Source organism: Aquila chrysaetos, chromosome 16, assembly GCF_900496995.4.
Source record: "Aquila chrysaetos chrysaetos chromosome 16, bAquChr1.4, whole genome shotgun sequence".
NCBI lineage: Eukaryota > Metazoa > Chordata > Aves > Accipitriformes > Accipitridae > Aquila > Aquila chrysaetos.
Window position 1 is genome coordinate 3,274,457 of NC_044019.1, and position 16,634 is coordinate 3,291,090.

Consider the following 16,634-nt stretch of genomic DNA (forward strand, 5'->3'; position numbering starts at 1 on the left):
ATGGGAAAAGAATTTCTGGCTGTGAAACGGCAGCTCCACGTCGAGATCGTTCCTTCTTCACAGTGGAACAAAAAGCCTCCGCGCCCCAGCCCGGATGCCTGGGATTCCTCGCGGAGGGGCCCCCGGAGCGGTAACGGTCCCGCTTCTGCTCCGCCAGCTCCCGGCCAAGGTGGTAGCGGGGGAGCCGGGGGCGGCTTTGCCGGAGCGCTGGCACGGCACGGCCGCCCTGCCCCTGTTGTTTCAGCTGTGCTGGATTAATAACACGGACCAAGAGCTGGTGTGTCCCCCGCCAAGTATAAAAATCTGGGCTTTGGGACACTCTTGCAGTGTTGGCAGTCGGGGCTGGAGGAGGCTGCGGGGCCAGCCCTGACCGTCCGTCTGTCCGTCCAGGAGGGCTCTGGGGGATGTGGAGGGGACAGCTGCGGGTGGGCAAAGGGGCTCCCGGGGGCTGCTTGGGCTCCCCTCGTGCAGTGTGGGGCTGGGGGGGAGAGGTGTTTGTACACCCCTCCCAGGTCCCTGCTCCCTCGCCACCTCCCGCTCTTTTCTTTGGTCATATTTAATCATGAAAATAAGAAAAGGAGTTTCCAAAGGTTTCCCGGTGTGCAACCAGCCCCGCTGAGCACTTCGGGCCGTTTAACAGGCGTTTCTCCTCCAGAGCCCTGAACCCTCCCCTTCCACAAAACATCCATTCCCGTCTCTCCAAAAGGAAAAAGTCCCTAGGGGAACGCGGTGCTGGATGCTGCATGTGCAGTTGGTGCCGGGGCACTTGCGGACGAAGGGTCCAAGGACTCAGGGACGTGGAAGGTGGGCTCCCACCGCAGCTGTACCACGACCTTGGCCAAGCCCCAATGTTTTCGGAGACAGCAGGCACCTGCAGCGCATCCAAAAAAAATCAGGCTTTTCATCTTTCCCTGGCCGTCAACCTCTCAGCTGTAATACGGCCATGGCTCGCCACGGCCGGCTGGGAAGGTTTCTGGTGAAGCTGTGGCACGGCAAAGTGCAGACCGAGGTCACGGTCTCCCAACGCTGGCATTATTGGGGTGCACGGTACACGCTTTTATATATTAAGCACCTGCCTGGCCTCTTGTATTTTTATCCCGATGCTATAATTCATCCCCGAAGTAGCAGGCCGGGTGGCTGGTGGGGCGGGTTGTTGCCTGGAGATGCGTGGAGGCTGTTTCAAGCCCTCCTGTTTTCTCTCCCAAGTCTGTGACTTCCCTCAGCATCACTTCGCAGCAGTGATTCACACGCCCGGGCTGCCTCCCTCTCAGCCCCACAGCAGCCGCTTTAAATTTTCCCCATCTCTTAAACCCCAAGGGTCGGGGGGTGGTGGTGGGGGGGGAAAGATGGTGATGGGGGGAGTGAGGAGCATGATGCTGACCCAAAACCCGGGCCGTAAAAATTAGATTTTAGGAAAAGGAACCTGCAGCCGGCGAGGCGTGCGGTGGCAAGTTGCGGGTGGGTTTTTGGCAGAGCGGTTGGTAGCGCCGGCGGAGCGATGCGGCTTCGGGGAAGGCAAAAATGGTACTTTGGTGGGGTTTGGGTTTTTTTTTTGGGGGGGGGGGGGGGTGATTTAGTAACTCGGTTCTTTGTGCAGGGGTGGGTGTGAGGGGAAGGGGGCCCCCGGGGTGGGGGCCAGGCCCCCTTCCCAACCGGTTGGGAAGCGCCTTAAAACGCCGTATCGGGGAAAACCACCGGGACCGGGTGCGGACAAAGGGCCGGGGGAGTGCGGGGGCTCGGCGGGGCCGGTGCCGGGGAGGGGGGGGGGGGCGGTTTGAGCCGAAGCCGCCGCCGAGCCAGGGCGTTGCTGCTCTTTGTCGGGGGCTGCCGCCTCCCCCCGAAGGAGGGGCCAGCCCCGGTGGGGCGGGGAAGGGGCCAGCCCCGGGCTGCCACCGGGCGCGGAGACCCCCCCCACACCCCCCCCCCCCCACTCAGGCTCCGGTACCCCCCCCCTTCCCGGGGCCGGGGGGGAGGGGAGGTGGCGGGGGGGGGGGGGGGGGAGAAGAGACCGCGGCACCGGGGGAGGAGGCGGCCCCCGTTGCTCCCGCCCCGCTCCCGCCCCGCGGTGCCGCCTCCCCCCCCCCCCCCCCCCCCCGCCCGCCCTCCGCCGGGGCTGGCAGCGCCGCGGGAGCCCGGTGCTGGCGGCGAGCGACGGTGGCGGCGGCGGCGGGGCCGGGGCGTGCGGCGGCCTGCGCGGTTCGGCCTTTTGTTCCGCCGGCGGGAAGGAGAACGGGCGGCGGCGGAGGAGGAGGAGGAGGAGGAAGAAGAAGAGGAGGAAGGCAGCGGGCCGGGCGCGCCATGCATCCCGCCGCGCCGGCCGGGGGCTGCCCGCGGGGGAGACGCGGACCCCCCCGCCCCCGGCCCGGCCGCTGAGCCGCGCACAAAAGGGGCGAGAAGGGGAAGGGGAGGGCGGCCCCGGTGCGTGGGTGTGGGGGTGTGTGTGGGTGTCCGTCCCGTCCTACCCCCCCCCCCCCACCTCCGTCCTCGCCGCGGGAACCGGCCGCGGGAACCCACCCCCCCCCCTCCCCGCCATGGCCGGGCCGCCCGGCGGCGCGGAGCCGCCGCAGCCCGCCACCGGCTGCCGGGAAAGTTAGTACGAGAGGGGCCGGGAGGAGGAGGAGGAGGAGGAGGAAGAAGAAGCAGCAGCAGCAGCAGCAGGAACCTCCGGCCGCGGCTGCTCCCCGTCCCCCCCGCCGGCTCCCGGCAACTTGGGGGATTTCGTGCCGCTCCGTCCCCTTGCCATTTTTGGATGCGTTTTATAGCCCTTTTTTTTTTTTTTTCCTGGGGAGAAAGAGAAGAAAAAAAAAAAAAAAAAGCGAAGACCCAGCAGCCTTCCTCCTCCTCCACCGCCGCCGCCGCTGCCACCAGAGTCCGCGGTACGCTCCGACCGCCGGGCGGCAACCGGCTGGATTTTGGGGGTTCGGTGGCCCGGAGCGTCGTGGCAAGGTGACGGGAACAACAATGCCATCATGTTTTTGAGGCAGGAAACCTCTGAGTTTGCCCTGAATGAAGAACTTCCTGTGTTTAAACTTGTACGAATATCCGCTGACAAGCTCAGTTCAAATGAAAACACGAGAGTCGGGGGGAGAGGCTAATTCAGACCAGCTGGACTTCCACGGGACTTAGAGCTGGGCAGAAAATGCGAGGAGCCGCTCGCCGCTCGGGCTGCGATACGTGAGCGGCCGGGACAAGCAGTGCCTTTGTTATTAAAGAAGGACGGACGGGATAATTTAAGAGCTTCAAACTCTTCGGCGGTTTCCGTCGCAAACGGCGATTGGGAATATTTTATCGAAGCTGTCGGATTTGGATGTTTTTTGCTGATGGATGGGGTTTTTTTAGGGGGGTCGGGGGGATGAGATGGGTTGTTTCACTGCTCGGGACCGCCGGTCGGGCTGCTGAGCCGGCACGGTGCTGCCGGCGCACCCTCCCGTCCCCGTAGCGTCGCTGCTTTGGGATTAGAGTCTGCCACGGCAGGTTTGGGACCTGCTGGCCGTGTGATGCTTCCTGCGGTGGTGGGCGAAAGGTTGCCGGGGCGGTTTCGTCAGCCGTAAGGACGAGAGCATGGGCAAACCACTGAGCCGGCCAGACTGTTTACGGCAGAACCGCACTTGCCTGGGGAAGGGCGAGGAGGAGGATGGTTATATAGAGGATTGCTACGTGCCCCAGAGGTCAATATACGACACGATGAGAATTAACGAGCAAATCGATCAGGGATCGAAGCTCAATCAGCTTTCCAAGAGCACCCTCGGCAAGGGGGACGGCAGCACCATATCCAGCAATGGGACTCTGGGAGCTGCCAACGTCTTCGAGTCCAGGGCACCAGAAACGAAGAAGTTGGATGAGCGAGTCATCTTTGACGCGCTGAAGCTCAGCAGCGATGTCTCCAAGCCGGCGCCGGCTCCACCGAGGAGACGACCGAACCCCGAGAGGAAGGAGAACGTCAACCGGCGGTCGTGGAAGTCTTTCATGCCACCAAACTTCACCGAATTTGCAGAAAGGATGGGGGCTTCATTGAGCGAGGTGTCAGAAGCGGGCGCCTCCAACCCTTCCCTGCGGGATAAGCGAGAGTCGACCACCATGCTCACCGAGCGCCCGGGCCAGCCCGACCACGGCGAGCCCATGTCCGAGTCTCTCACCTTGGAGCACGTCTCCAAGTCATCCGGCGCGGCGGAGGCTCTGACGGCCAAGCAGTTTGGCGCGGATGGCTACGGCGGTCCCCGGAATGAGCACCAGACCCTGCTGAATGCCGGTGAGGGCCGCGGTCGCGTCGGGGACCTGGCCAGGGCTCGACGGCTCCCCAGTGCCACCTGGCCGCGAGCCAGGAAGAATTTCATCAAGGGAAGCCTCAGCGATGGGCACCAGGAGACCCTGGAGGCCTCCGAGTCGGACTGTACGGTGGAGAACGTCAACCTCTCTCCGTGCCTTAGCGAAGAGCTGCTGGATGCAGGACTGGATATTCTCATCACCTCCAATCTCAGGGAGAAAACAGAGTCTGAGCTGAGATTTGAGGAGGACGAGCGCTGGGTGATGATGGAGGAGTGGGAGGAGGCGACGCTGTCAGAGAGAGGAAAGGCTGCTCTGGTGGCAGAGGAGAAGAGGAGCTGTTGCTTGGCAGATATTTCTGAAGAAAGGGAACAATTTGCTGCTCCGGCGGACGGCTCTGCCCCCAGCCCGGGGACCTCCCGGTGCTGCGCGTCCCCGGGGGGTGCCGGCAGCCGCCTCACCGGCAGCGCGTGCTGTACCGAGGATGCGGCGGTGCAGTGCGAGGCCGAGGACTTTGCTCCGGGTTCAGAGCGCTCAGCCAGCCCTGCGGTCCCCGAGTTGTCCGACACGGACTCCGTGCAGATGTTCCTGGAGCTGGAAGAGCAGTGCCTGAACGAGGACGAGAGCGATGGGGCTGTCCTTGGCCACGTGGAGGTTCAGGTCTCCCCGATGGATTCGGAGGGGCTGGACCCGGATTCAGCCAAACTGGCCGGCGCGGCGGTCGAAGCATGTCAGCGTACGGCCCCTTTGGACGTCAGCGCTTCGGACTCTGCCGTCGTGTCGGATCTGGAGGACTTTGACGTCACCTGCAGCTCGCAGGTGCTGAGCACGCTGGAGCCAGCGACGGAGCCCTTCTCGGAAAGGGACACTTCAGCCGTCACCCCGACGGACTCGGACGGAGGGGCCTCACCCAGCCCCGTGGCCGTGGCAGGGCCGGGCTCCCTCCGGCAGTGCTCCCCAGCACCAGTGGAGGAGGATGCACCTGACCCACTGGTGGACCCGGAGCTCACGGACAGTTGTGCGGTGGCGGTGCTGGTGGCTGGTGGGATGCCATCTCCTGAGACAGGCGCCCGTCCAGCTTCTTCTGGCTTGGAGGGAGCTGGTTTCCCCAGCGCTCTGGTGGGGTGGGCTGAAGATAACCAAGACTTTTTGGTGCCTGATGGTGAAGTATCGCAGCTCCCTGAGGAGACCTGTCCTGGCCGAGTGTCCCCGGCTGGGCTGTCCCCCTGCCAGCCCCCAGCTCCCGACACAGTGGCGGAGGAGCTGGGGTCCCCCCCGCAGCACAGTGAGGCCAGTGGCGAGGGGACGGATCCATTCGGGAGCCATCCCCTTCTGCCTGGAAGGACTGAGCTCACCAACTGGGATGTCTCAGAACTGGTTTCCGAGGGTGAAGCCACAGATTTGGGATCAGAGGGTGAGGGAGCCGAGGGCCAGACTGATCCGGCAGAAAGTGAGGATGCTCATTGTGGTTCTCTGCCGCCTTTCCGTGCCGGCTCTGCATCAGAGCTGGGCTCCGAGGCTCCGACGACATCCCCGGTGCCTGTTGAGGATCTCCCGTGGGAAATGGTTCCCCTGGGCCAGGTTCTGGCTCTGGAAGGGGCTGCCCACGCCGAAGGGTCCCCCGTGGAGGTGGCTGTCACGCACGGGGAGGCACAGGCAGCCATCCTGCAGCCGGGAGACCTGGACTTGCTGTTTGCCTGCGGCTGGGAAGACCAGCCAGCGGCACAGTGCCGTACCGCGGTGCCGGGTGAGGGGCTCCCGCATGCTGCCAGCCCGGCCGCCCCAGAAGAGCTTCCCGGCACGTCACCCACTGTGGGGCAGCCTGCTCCCGATGCCATCCCATGGGATGTTGGGGGGCTTTCTGCTCCAACCGACCCACCAGCACCAGGGGATGTGGCTGTCCCAGAGCCCCAGGTTCGGGAGACACCACCAGCCACTGGGGATCCTACCGTGGATGCTGAGGAACCGTGCATTGAGCGCTTACCTCCAGATGCCACCACCGCTGCCACGTCCTTGGCGGTGGAAGAGCTTCTGGATGCCCCACCACCGTTTGCTGATGTGCCTGTTGCCACTGTGCCACCACAAGCGGCCGACCCGCTTGTCTCCGGTGTCAGGGATCTCGGTGGTACCCCTGCGCCACCGGCAGCGGGGGGGCCGGCGGCGGCCTCGGGGGATACAGACGACTTTGCCGACGTGGTTGTGCCACCCGTCCTGGAGCACCTATCCACTGAAGTGCCAGCTTTGGAGGATGACCCCGGTCCGAGACCGCCCGCAGCGGAGGTGGCAGCTTGGGACGGTGCCTCCGTGCCGCTGGGCACAGAGGGTCCCCCCTTCGCCTTCCCACTCCCCCCGGAGGGACCCCCCGCCCCAGAGCTGCGCGAAATGCCGGGCGCACCCTCCGCCGTGGCACCCACGACCCACGGGGCCGTGCTGGGGGACACCCTCTGTCCCCCCGGCCGTGGGGGTGCCCCTTCCCTGGCACCCAGCGAGGGAGAGGTGCCCGCGGGCACGGAGGGACCCCCCGCCACCGCTCTCATCGCAGAAGGGCCTCCTGCTCTACCAGATGGATTCGTTCCAGATAACGAGGTATTTGTTGCTCAGGCGCTGGCAGGCGGGGTTTCAGGCGCAGAAATCACTTTATTTTGCACTTGAGGGGTGGGTGGGAGGTGGGAGCCCGCTCGGTAACGCGCAGCCACGATCTGCAGGGTTCAGGCTTCAAAACAGCCTTCTCCCTCCTGAGTTCGGCTTGAATTTGGCAGGCAAAAAGTTTGGAGGGGGGGGGGGAATGGTGTGTTTTTATAAGTAGGGGAGGCAAAAGACTATCGCTGCATGATGACCTAAACTATTGTCTTAAACTTTTTGGGCTTATGGAAGTGCATTATGGTCACTCAGACGTAAATCACAGGCTTCAGAAAAACCTTCTCGACGGATCCTGGCGGGGTGGTTCCCATCTCTGAAGCAGAAAATATATCGGAAGAGAGAATCCTGTAAAACAAATTAAGTGCAAATAATTCCTGTCCTGTGCAGTCGCTGCTTTCTGTAGCTTTTTGAGTGAGCAATAAGGTGCTGAGGCTCTGAACGTGCGTGGGAAGGGGCTCAAATTCTCTCTGGCGTTTGGGGATTTGCTTTGCCGTGCTGTGCTCATGGCTTTTGCCTGGAGAGACCTCGGTGGTGGAGTTCCCACAGCCGAGTGCTGATTTACTGCCATCTGGATTAGGAGAAATATCACTAAGGAGACATCAGAAGTTAGTCAGCGCTGAAAATCCCGATTGGGTAGCAATTACTCATCATTTAGGCTGTGCCACCCATTTAAGAAATGCACGTGGAGGGGCTCGGAGAGATGCTTTTATACGGGGGGGTCCATGTAAGCATGAGCTGGGGCGCTCGGCGTGCACCTTAGCGGGGGAAAAAGAGTCGTCGGGTTCTTGGCGTTGTACGTCTGTTGTCTGAAATGCACTGCTTTGGGGTCAGCGTTGCCTTGCTGGTGGGACCCTTATTTTACGTGCAGCATCTCTGATTGTTAACCCCATAAATCTTCCGCTTCCTCAAGCCGTTGGCAGCTCCGGCTCTGCACCGGGGCGATGCCTGGCCGGTTCTTCCCACCATGGGGTCGGGCTCTGCGCTCGGCAGCGGTGGGGTTAAGGACCGCGGCCGCCCGGGAGATGAGGGAAGCAGAAAGCTAGGGGATGCTTTGGGAAGCATTTCTGGAAGCGAGGAGGAGGTGTGGCGGAGCAGATGTCCTTCTGCTCGCCAAGATGTCTGTCCGGCCACTTCGCCCGGGCAGGACACCTCGCTCTACGCCTTCTCCTGCCCAGCAAAGGGTGTACATTAAATATTTGTTTCAAAGCTGAGTCACAGTGAGGTTAATGGACTAAATTGCTGGAATCTTTTTATGAGCGAAGAAAAACAAGTGTGTTGGACATGCTCGCTCCTCAGGCCATTAGCGTGATTATCTTTGTAATGATCCTTGTGCAGCGTCATGCTCTCGGGCTGTACCGATTCATGTGTTGCAGGTACCTGTGGTCTGACGGCTGGGCTTTCTGCGGGGCTCCCTCCCTGCCCGGCTGCTTCGAAGCCCTGGAGTTTGTTTTTGCAGCGTGCAGAGGGCTCAGACCCAGCCTGGCATGCCAGACTTATCAGCCTGGTCCTTTTGTGGGTTTGGCTGCTCCAACAACCAGCTCCATTTATAAACAGTAACAGGAGAAGCATCCGGGGAATCAGTGATTTCATGTCACCATTTATTTCTTATAACCGTGGCATAATTCTCCCTGAGCAAACAGCTCTGGACAATGTCTGCCAGCACACCCTTCGGTTCGTGTCCTGGAGCGATACCTCCCTGCCCTCGAGTTGCTGAGCTCTGACAGGAAGGAATAGCTTTTTCTTTGAAAACGGGGCAAAGAAAGTCAAGGCAGCCCCTCTTACTTGGACAGGGAAATTTTTGTGTGTGTGTTTGGGTTTTTTTTTTTTTGCGTTTGAGGTTTTTTGCCTGCCTTGTGTTCCTTTGGAGGCAAAGCGATCACTGGGTCTGGAGAGCTGTGCCATCCGCGAGTCGCTGCTCTGCTAGGAGAGATTTTGCATCCGAGTGGGAATTTTTTGATGCCGTCAATCTCTATATTCTCGGGCACGTGAGGAGGAGGCACGCTTGAGAAAGCTGGCTGCAATCCCCTCTGCTTTCCAAAAAGAAAATGTTGCAACAGGGCCAAGGGCTCTGATCCTGTCCAGCGCTGGGTGCGGGGTGACCTGTGCTCTCGATGGGCTCATGGTCCAAGGGACCAGAGTAAGCGATGAAGGACTCCGCTCCCTTTTTTGGGGGCTCGTGCTATTCGCTATGGGGAAGCAGCAGGCTTCTCCCTTGGCACCGGGCTGTGCGGCCGCCCCAGCCGTGCCAGAGAGGGACCGTGCACCCGCGGCCGCGTCGGCGGGTGGTTACAGCAGATCCACAGCTCTGATAAAGAGCACTTATCTCCTTCACGGAAGCAGGATTTTCCCTGCTGCCTCTCTTTACAATGGGGAGCTTCATTCGCTCTCCTCCCCCTTCCCTATCAAATCTTTTTTGGTTTAAAAAGCTTTTCCCCACAGGATTCCCAGGCAGGACCATGCCAAATATGCGGTGCGGTAAACGACTAGCACATTAATTGCCTATTGCCTTTGTCTTTCGAAATACAGCTAGTTTCTCGGTGTCTGTAATTTTGTGGTTAACAAAACTCATGTGATGTCAGGTCTCCGTTCTCAATAGCATCACTGTGAGAATTGCTTTGGGTTTTTCCCCAGGAGCATTATTTCCCAATCTGATGGCTGACCAGAGCCGATGCTCTCATTTCTTCCCCGATTTGCTCTCTCCACCTCACTCTGGTGCTTGGAAAAAGGGGATTTACCCATTTAAAAGCAGAGGTGGATGCGTATAGGTCCCGAGCTGTGCTCCACACCAGCGAACGCCTGCGACGTCTGCATTACTGGGTCAACGCAAGGGAGGAGTTTAGACAAGCTTGCACAACTCTAATAAAATCAGTGCAAGCAGCTACTGCATCTTCTATAGAGAGGAGAGCCTGTTGTATCTATTGAATGACGGAGGGGCTGTAAGAGCAGCTCACAGGTTATAAATACCTTTTCTCTCCCACCCTTCCCATCCCCAGCTGTTCCAGAAGGAGCAAGTGGATCCTCTCCAGCTGAAACTACAGCAAGTCAATGGAGTTGGTCAAGGACTCATCCAAAGTGCCGGGAAAAACTGTGATGTCCAAGGGCTGGAGCATGACATGGAAGAAATCAACACCCGCTGGAACACCCTCAACAAGAAGGTGAGAGCGTGGGGAGGTGGCTGTACCTGGTTTCTCTCAGCCCTGTTGGGGTCTGGTAGAAGAAGGGGGTCGTTGACAGGCTGCTGAGGCTCCGGCGTTGATGCATCACCGGCCTGACCGTGCAGTGGGGTTGTGTTTGGGGTGCAGGTGGCCCAAAGAGTTGCTCAGCTGCAAGAGGCCCTGTTGCACTGCGGGAAGTTTCAGGACGCCCTGGAGCCGTTGCTGAGCTGGCTGACGGACACCGAGGAGCTCATCTCCAACCAGAAACCTCCCTCTGCGGAGTACAAGGTGGTGAAAGCCCAGATCCAGGAGCAGAAGGTGAGCAAGTACAGGGTAAGGGTTGGCTTGATGGGAGGGGGAGCTCTGGACAGCCAGGCAATTTTTGGGGGGTCCAGCTGTAACAGATAAGGCGTAGCTGGGATGTCTACAAGCCTGCTTCTTTCATGGTGGCTCTTCTACTGGTTCCCCACGTTCTGATGTAATGAGGGGAAGACTGCAGCAGCAGAAAACAGGCAGCTCGTTTGCCCACACTCGCTATCTCCATCGTCTAAATCACCAGCGTTACTTTCTTGTCCCACTGCCTCTTGAAGTTTGCTGCTGGTTTTGCTGGTCGGCCGTGTTTTTCCAGCCCTAAGTTTTGTTTGTGCTGGTAATTCTGCTGCGTCAGGAGCAAGCTGGCGTTGTAGGTACCAGTTTGGGTATTTGGACAAAAGGAATGAACAAACTGTAAGAACTGACTCGAGGCGTGCCGGTGTTTGCAGAGATAACAGCCCGGGCCGGCGCCTGCCCTTCTGAGCAGGCGGATGAAAGTTCAAGTGTGGTCGTGGTAAAACATTTTAGAAATGAATTCTTACCGAGGCTTGGTCTGACGTATTGAGACTTTGAAGAGGAAATTTATTTAAAGTGAAAGTTAAGAACTTAATCTTCATAAGTTCGGGGGGTTGATGGGGAAGCCTCCGAAAACTTCTCTGGCAAAGAAGTGCTTTGAATCTCTTTCAGAATAGAATATTTCAGTTGGAAGGGACCTACAACGATCATCTAGTCTAACTGCCTGACCACTTCAGGGCTGACCAAAAGTTAAAGCATATTATTACATTATTATTAATTTTTTTTGAACTGGTTTTGATGGCTGTCCTGCTGGGCTGGCTTTGGTCTCAGCCCCGTGCTTACGGTGGTTTTCAGCCACAATTAGAGATTTGCTATCTCTGAGGGCTAGAAGAAGTTCTGCTGATCCAGTCTGGTAACTTTTACCCTCCTTTGTTTCCCTGCTGTTGCTAAAGCTGCTCCAGCGACTCCTGGATGATCGCAAAGCCACCGTTGAGATGATCCAAGCGGAGGGCGGCAGGATCGCGCAGTCGGCCGAGCCCGCGGACCGGGAGAAGATCGTGGGCCAGCTGGAGAGCCTGGAGCGCCGCTGGGCAGGGCTGCTGGGCAGGGCGGCCGGCAGGTGAGGGGGTCTGCGCCGCTGGCCAAAAACACGGGGCCAGCTCGTCCTGCGATTCACGGTGCCCCGGAGCTTGGGGTTACAACACGTGGGGAGCTGGCGGAGATTTCTGTGCGGATACATCCTGGAAACGTGGAAACAGCTGGAAAACATGAGAAATCAAAGCCCGTTTGGGAGCTGAAGTTGATAGCGGTGGTTTACAATGGCAGGGAAGAGTTCAGATTAAATAAATTCCCTGCAGGGGATGGATGTTATTTTTATTCCTCTAAGCATTAACGTTTAGCTTTAGCAGCAACATCCTGTTGACACCTTTCTGCTGCCTGAATCTCATTTGAGTTGCTTGTTACTCCATAAGCCAGTATTTGAGGTTTTGAAGTCACTTCTGAGGGCCAGATTTGACCCTCCCAGTGTTTTAAGTCACTGCCAACTAGATGGACTGTCCATCTAGGACTTGTACTGGTACCGGGCTGTCTTTAAACAGAAGCTCAGCAGCTCTGAAACACCGAGAGCCTGGACACAAGCTGAGCACGTCAGAGGATCTCCAGGATAGTGGTAGGAATGGAATAAAAGCAACACAGCAGGGGAGCCTTTCTGCCACCTTCCCGGGGGGGTAGACTGGACCCTAAAGGCACAGCTGCAGGAAAAAGCTTATTTTGCAGTTTCTCCACATTGATTTTTGTGTTTGCCTTTGCAGCTTGCCTGACACAGTGTCTCACCTTGCTCTGAATAGGGCTGCTTGGGTTCCTTCTTCCTAATACTCGAAGCTGCTTCCATGCCTGGCTCCAAGGGGGAGCTGCTCCTTAGTGTTTTATTCCTTCTTACAGGCAGAAGCAGCTGGAGGACATCTTGGTCCTGGCAAAGCAGTTCCATGAAACCACGGAGCCTGTGTCAGACTGGCTGTCGGTGACGGAAAAGAAACTGGCCAACTCCGAGCCCATCGGTACCCAGACTGCCAAAATCCAGCAGCAGATCAGTCGGCACAAGGTAGGACCCGTGCGTGATCGGGAGCTGCCGATGGAGGTGGTTGCTATTGGGTCCCACTCAGGTGGTTGTTCCTGCCACGGCGAGGGGGTTTTTGGCACGAGCAAGTATTGGAGGAGTTTTCCAGGCTGCTTTATGTACAGAGAAGGCTGCAAACCCTAACCCACCAGTGTGGGTAAATATGAAACTGCTGTCTTCGCACCTCGCAGCGAATGTATCTGGCTCTGGATAGAAAAACCATTCCTGTTGTTGTTGTGTTTCTTTTAAACCTTTTTTATTTCGATGCAGTTTGCCCATTCACGGGTGGGTTTTGTGTCTCCTTCATCCCTTCAGTTGCATTCATTGTTTCTGTTTCCCCATTTATGTTTGGTTTTGGTTTGGTTTTGTCCATTTTTTCACTCATTTTCCTTTCTGTTGTCCATTTTATCCTCCCGGCATTCAGGCTCTAGAGGAAGAGATAGAGAGCCACGCGGCCGACGTCTCTCGGGCGGTCGGTGTCGGGCAGTCCCTCTCCTCCCTGAGCTGTGCCGCCGAGCGGAGGCTGCTGGCAGAGAAGCTAGACTCTCTGCAGACCCGCTACGGCGAGGTCCACGACCGGTGCTGCCGGAAGGCAGCGCTGCTGGATCAGGCGCTGTCTAACGCCAGGCTCTTTGGGGAGGAGGAGGTGGAAGTGCTCAACTGGCTGGCTGAGGTCGAGGACAAGCTCGGCTCGGTATCCGTAAAGGATTACAAACGGGACGTCCTGCAGAAGCAGCATGCCGACCAGCTGGTATTTTCCATTTTCTTCCATGTTTATGTTGTTTATTTCGTTGCATTTATCTGGTTTTATTTTTGTTTCTGGTCTGACTTTAATTTTGCGAAGTTTGTTCCGCTGCTGGTTCTCTTCTAGGCTTGGAGAAGCGTAAAGAGATTTCATGTGTTAAAAACAATAATTGTGGCCCCAAAAATGGGTTTCCTGGGGGGAAAACTTCAAATGATTCATTTGCTTTGTGAACAATGTCTGAGCGAGCTTGGCCACCCCGTGCCTTTAGAAAGCTGGATGCTGTTTCCAAGAATGAGAGCTTGAAAAGCCCAGTGGGTTTTCTGAGCCAGGCTGGCCACCGAGGAAGCCGTCTGCTTCCGCTCCCCGGGGGCCGTGCAAGCTCTTTTCAAGAGTGAGGTTATGTCTAATACAAGGGCAAGTTCTTTGGTAACACGTATCCAATGGGGTGGGATGGGTTTGCTCTAAGATTTGAGCCTTTGGGTCCCAGAAGTCCCAATAACTCCCGTAGCAGGAGAAGGATGACTGGACAAGTATCAGATCTGCTGTCCACCCTTCTCGTGCTCAGTAGGAGCCGTTCGTGCACTCCTTAGAATCTCTGGCTGGCAGGATTCGGGGACCTCCCCGCAGAAGGGTAACCCCAATTGCCTTTCTCTCCAGGCTTTGAATGAGGAAATTGTGAACAGGAAGAAGAACGTGGACCAAGCCATTAGAAACGGGCAAGCTCTTCTGAAGCAAACCACAGGTAACACGAAGATCTGGGCACGCTCTGGCCGATGTGGGGGGTCCGGGAAGCCCCCCGTCCTCCACATCGTCTTCCCTGGGAAGTCCACGCTCTGCAGCGATACGTTGTTCGGGGGAAGGCTGTTCTCCCTTGGGTCTAATTTCCTTTCGGATACTCCCAAAGTAGCTGTTTTGCATCCAGACCTGGATGCCAAGCCATAAGCACTCCAGCTTAGTAAATCCCAAGTACCAACTTCGCAGCTTCGTGAGCGGGTGATTCCCACCAGCGGCGTGGTGATGCTCAGCACTGAGCAGCCCTGCAATGCAAGGGAGGGTTTTCTCATTGCATCCAGCTGCTAAATCACATGGAAAGAGGTTAAAAATACACCCAGCCCTTTCCTAATATTGCTTTCCCATACTGAGCAGTTGTTGCTGTTGCCACGTGGGTGTGAGTTTATGTTTATGAGTGGGAAGAAAGGTCGGGGCAATGCATTTCCTTCAGATGTGGTCTGCTCAGAGCAGATGTACAGACCTCTGTCCTTGTGGGAGCCGTGTAGCAGGAAGAGTGATTACAAAGAATGTGGCTTGCAGTTTCTTGTCCTCTCGGAAATAGCAGTAAAGAGTGAACTGGACCTTTTTTTCTTGGAGCTGTGGCACGTTAGTTGAGAACCGAGTTGTGGTGGCTTTGGGGCTTGTGGCAAAGCCAGGCTTCGCAGCACGCTTCCTTCCTGTTCAGGGAGGAGGTGGACATTACACTGGCTGGTAGAAAATGTCAGCTCGAACAGTACCTTCCCGGCTGTAAAAATAGGCTGCAAAGTTGCACTGATATATAGAAAAGTGAGACTGAAATTAGCTATTTAAAACGGGGGGGGGGAACAGGGCAGGTGGCTGCTTCAACCTTCCTGCAGCCCCCCCAGCCCAGCATCATTTGCCCCTTGCTGCTGTCTCGCAGGGGAGGAGGTGTTGCTGATCCAGGAGAAGCTGGATGGAATTAAGACCCGCTATTCAGACATCACCGCTGCCAGCTCCAAGGCGCTGCGCACGCTGGAGCAGGCTCGGCAGCTGGCCACCAAGTTCCAGTCCACGCACGAGGAGCTCACCGGCTGGATGAGCAAAGTGGAGGACGAGCTGGCTTCCAGTGGGGGACAGTCCCCCGCCGGCGAGCAGATACCCCAGTTCCAGCAGAGGCAAAAGGTGGGGGCTGGCAGAGCAGCACCCAAGGAACGGGGACACGAGGGTGGGAGCCGGTGGGGGTTTGCTCGCTGTTTTGAGAGGCCTGGGAGGAGCTGGAGAGGGATGTCACCTGCAGAGCGCTGAGAAGGACATATGTCCGTGGGTGCCTTCCACAGGAGCTGAAGAAGGAGGTGATGGAGCACAGGCTTGTCCTGGACACGGTGAATGAGGTGAGCCGAGCTCTCTTGGAGCTGGTTCCCTGGCGAGCCCGCGAAGGGCTGGATAAACTCGTGTCGGACACCAACGAGCGCTACAAGCTGGTCAGCGACACCGTCAAGCAGAGGGTGGAAGAAATCGATGCTGCTATTCAGAGGTCTCAACAGGTAATTTAATAACCCCGCCAGAGGCTGACGCCTTTTCTCGGGAGAGTGGGAGCGAGCGGCTTGGCGTCGCTCCAGCCCGCGCAGCGCGATGGCGGCGGGAGGGATAGCAAGCGCAACCCGACAGGAGGGCCAAATCCTGTCGGGAATGCCAAGAAATGAACGGGCCCCACCAGCAGTGTGTGGCAGCAGGGCTGGTTTCTGACCCGTCCCGTCGCGTGTGGTTCGGATAGGATAACTCTGGGGCAGCACCACGTTATCCCCACCTGCGGGCTTTTGCTTGCTTGGGTGACGTAGATGGTGTAAAACCGACGACAGGTGACTTTCAGGCCTGGAAGAATGTCATCCCCTGTTGTGATAGCACAGAGATTTGTTCCAGGCGAACAGTCCTCTCAAAAAAGGCTTGTTCTGCATGGGCTGGAGGCTGTGGAGCGCTGTGAATAACTGCCCTCGCTGGCTTTGAGCGCTGACTCCACGAAGCTGAGCGTGCAGGCAAAATGATTGTGTAAAACAGAGGCGTCCCCTTCCCTGTGGGCAGGGAGGCTGTAGAGAAGGGTGCCTGCCCTGCTGCGCTGAGCGCCTGTGCAGCAGTGATGCTCTGTGCCCCAAAAACCAGCTGCGGGAGCCGCCGGCCGTGGGAGAGCGGCTGCTGCTTCTCTCGGAGGGGAGCTTGGAGTCAGAAACCTGTGTCCACCCCGATGTCCCCTTCTCCTCCTTGCCTCTGCATGCCCGGGCGAGGCGTTTGTCCCCATGCATCCCACTGGGTCCCCCCCGGCATGTCTCCCACCATCCCCAACTGGCCGTGCGCTCCATCCCTGCTGCCCATCACTAACCTGTCCTTTCCCGTGTGCCAGTACGAGCAGGCGGCCGACGCGGAGCTGGCCTGGGTGGCTGAGACCAAGCGAAAGCTGATGGCTCTCGGTCCCATCCGCCTGGAGCAAGACCAGACGACGGCTCAGCTGCAGGTGCAGAAGGTACGTGCGCGCTCGCTGCTGGGGGGGGGACACGGGGTGGGCAGCGAAGGAGGGATGCCGTTTGCATGATGAGCTGGGGCGTGTAGCGCTGAGCCCAGAGCAGGACGAGAGATGCAACGCTTGGCCTTGGTAAGCAGAAGG

General features: G+C 58.1%; 1 protein-coding gene across 1 annotated transcript in view; it reads left to right on the forward strand.

The window, feature by feature from the left end:
• MACF1 (microtubule actin crosslinking factor 1) overlaps positions 1–16,634 on the forward strand; it is a 147,035-nt gene that overhangs the window by 102,824 nt on the left and 27,577 nt on the right. Inside the window, 9 exon segments of the mRNA XM_030038275.1 lie at positions 9,897–10,058; positions 10,206–10,376; positions 11,339–11,505; positions 12,327–12,486; positions 12,926–13,252; positions 13,904–13,988; positions 14,919–15,160; positions 15,316–15,522; positions 16,374–16,493. Of these exon segments, the coding sequence (XP_029894135.1) occupies positions 9,897–10,058; positions 10,206–10,376; positions 11,339–11,505; positions 12,327–12,486; positions 12,926–13,252; positions 13,904–13,988; positions 14,919–15,160; positions 15,316–15,522; positions 16,374–16,493 (1,641 nt within the window).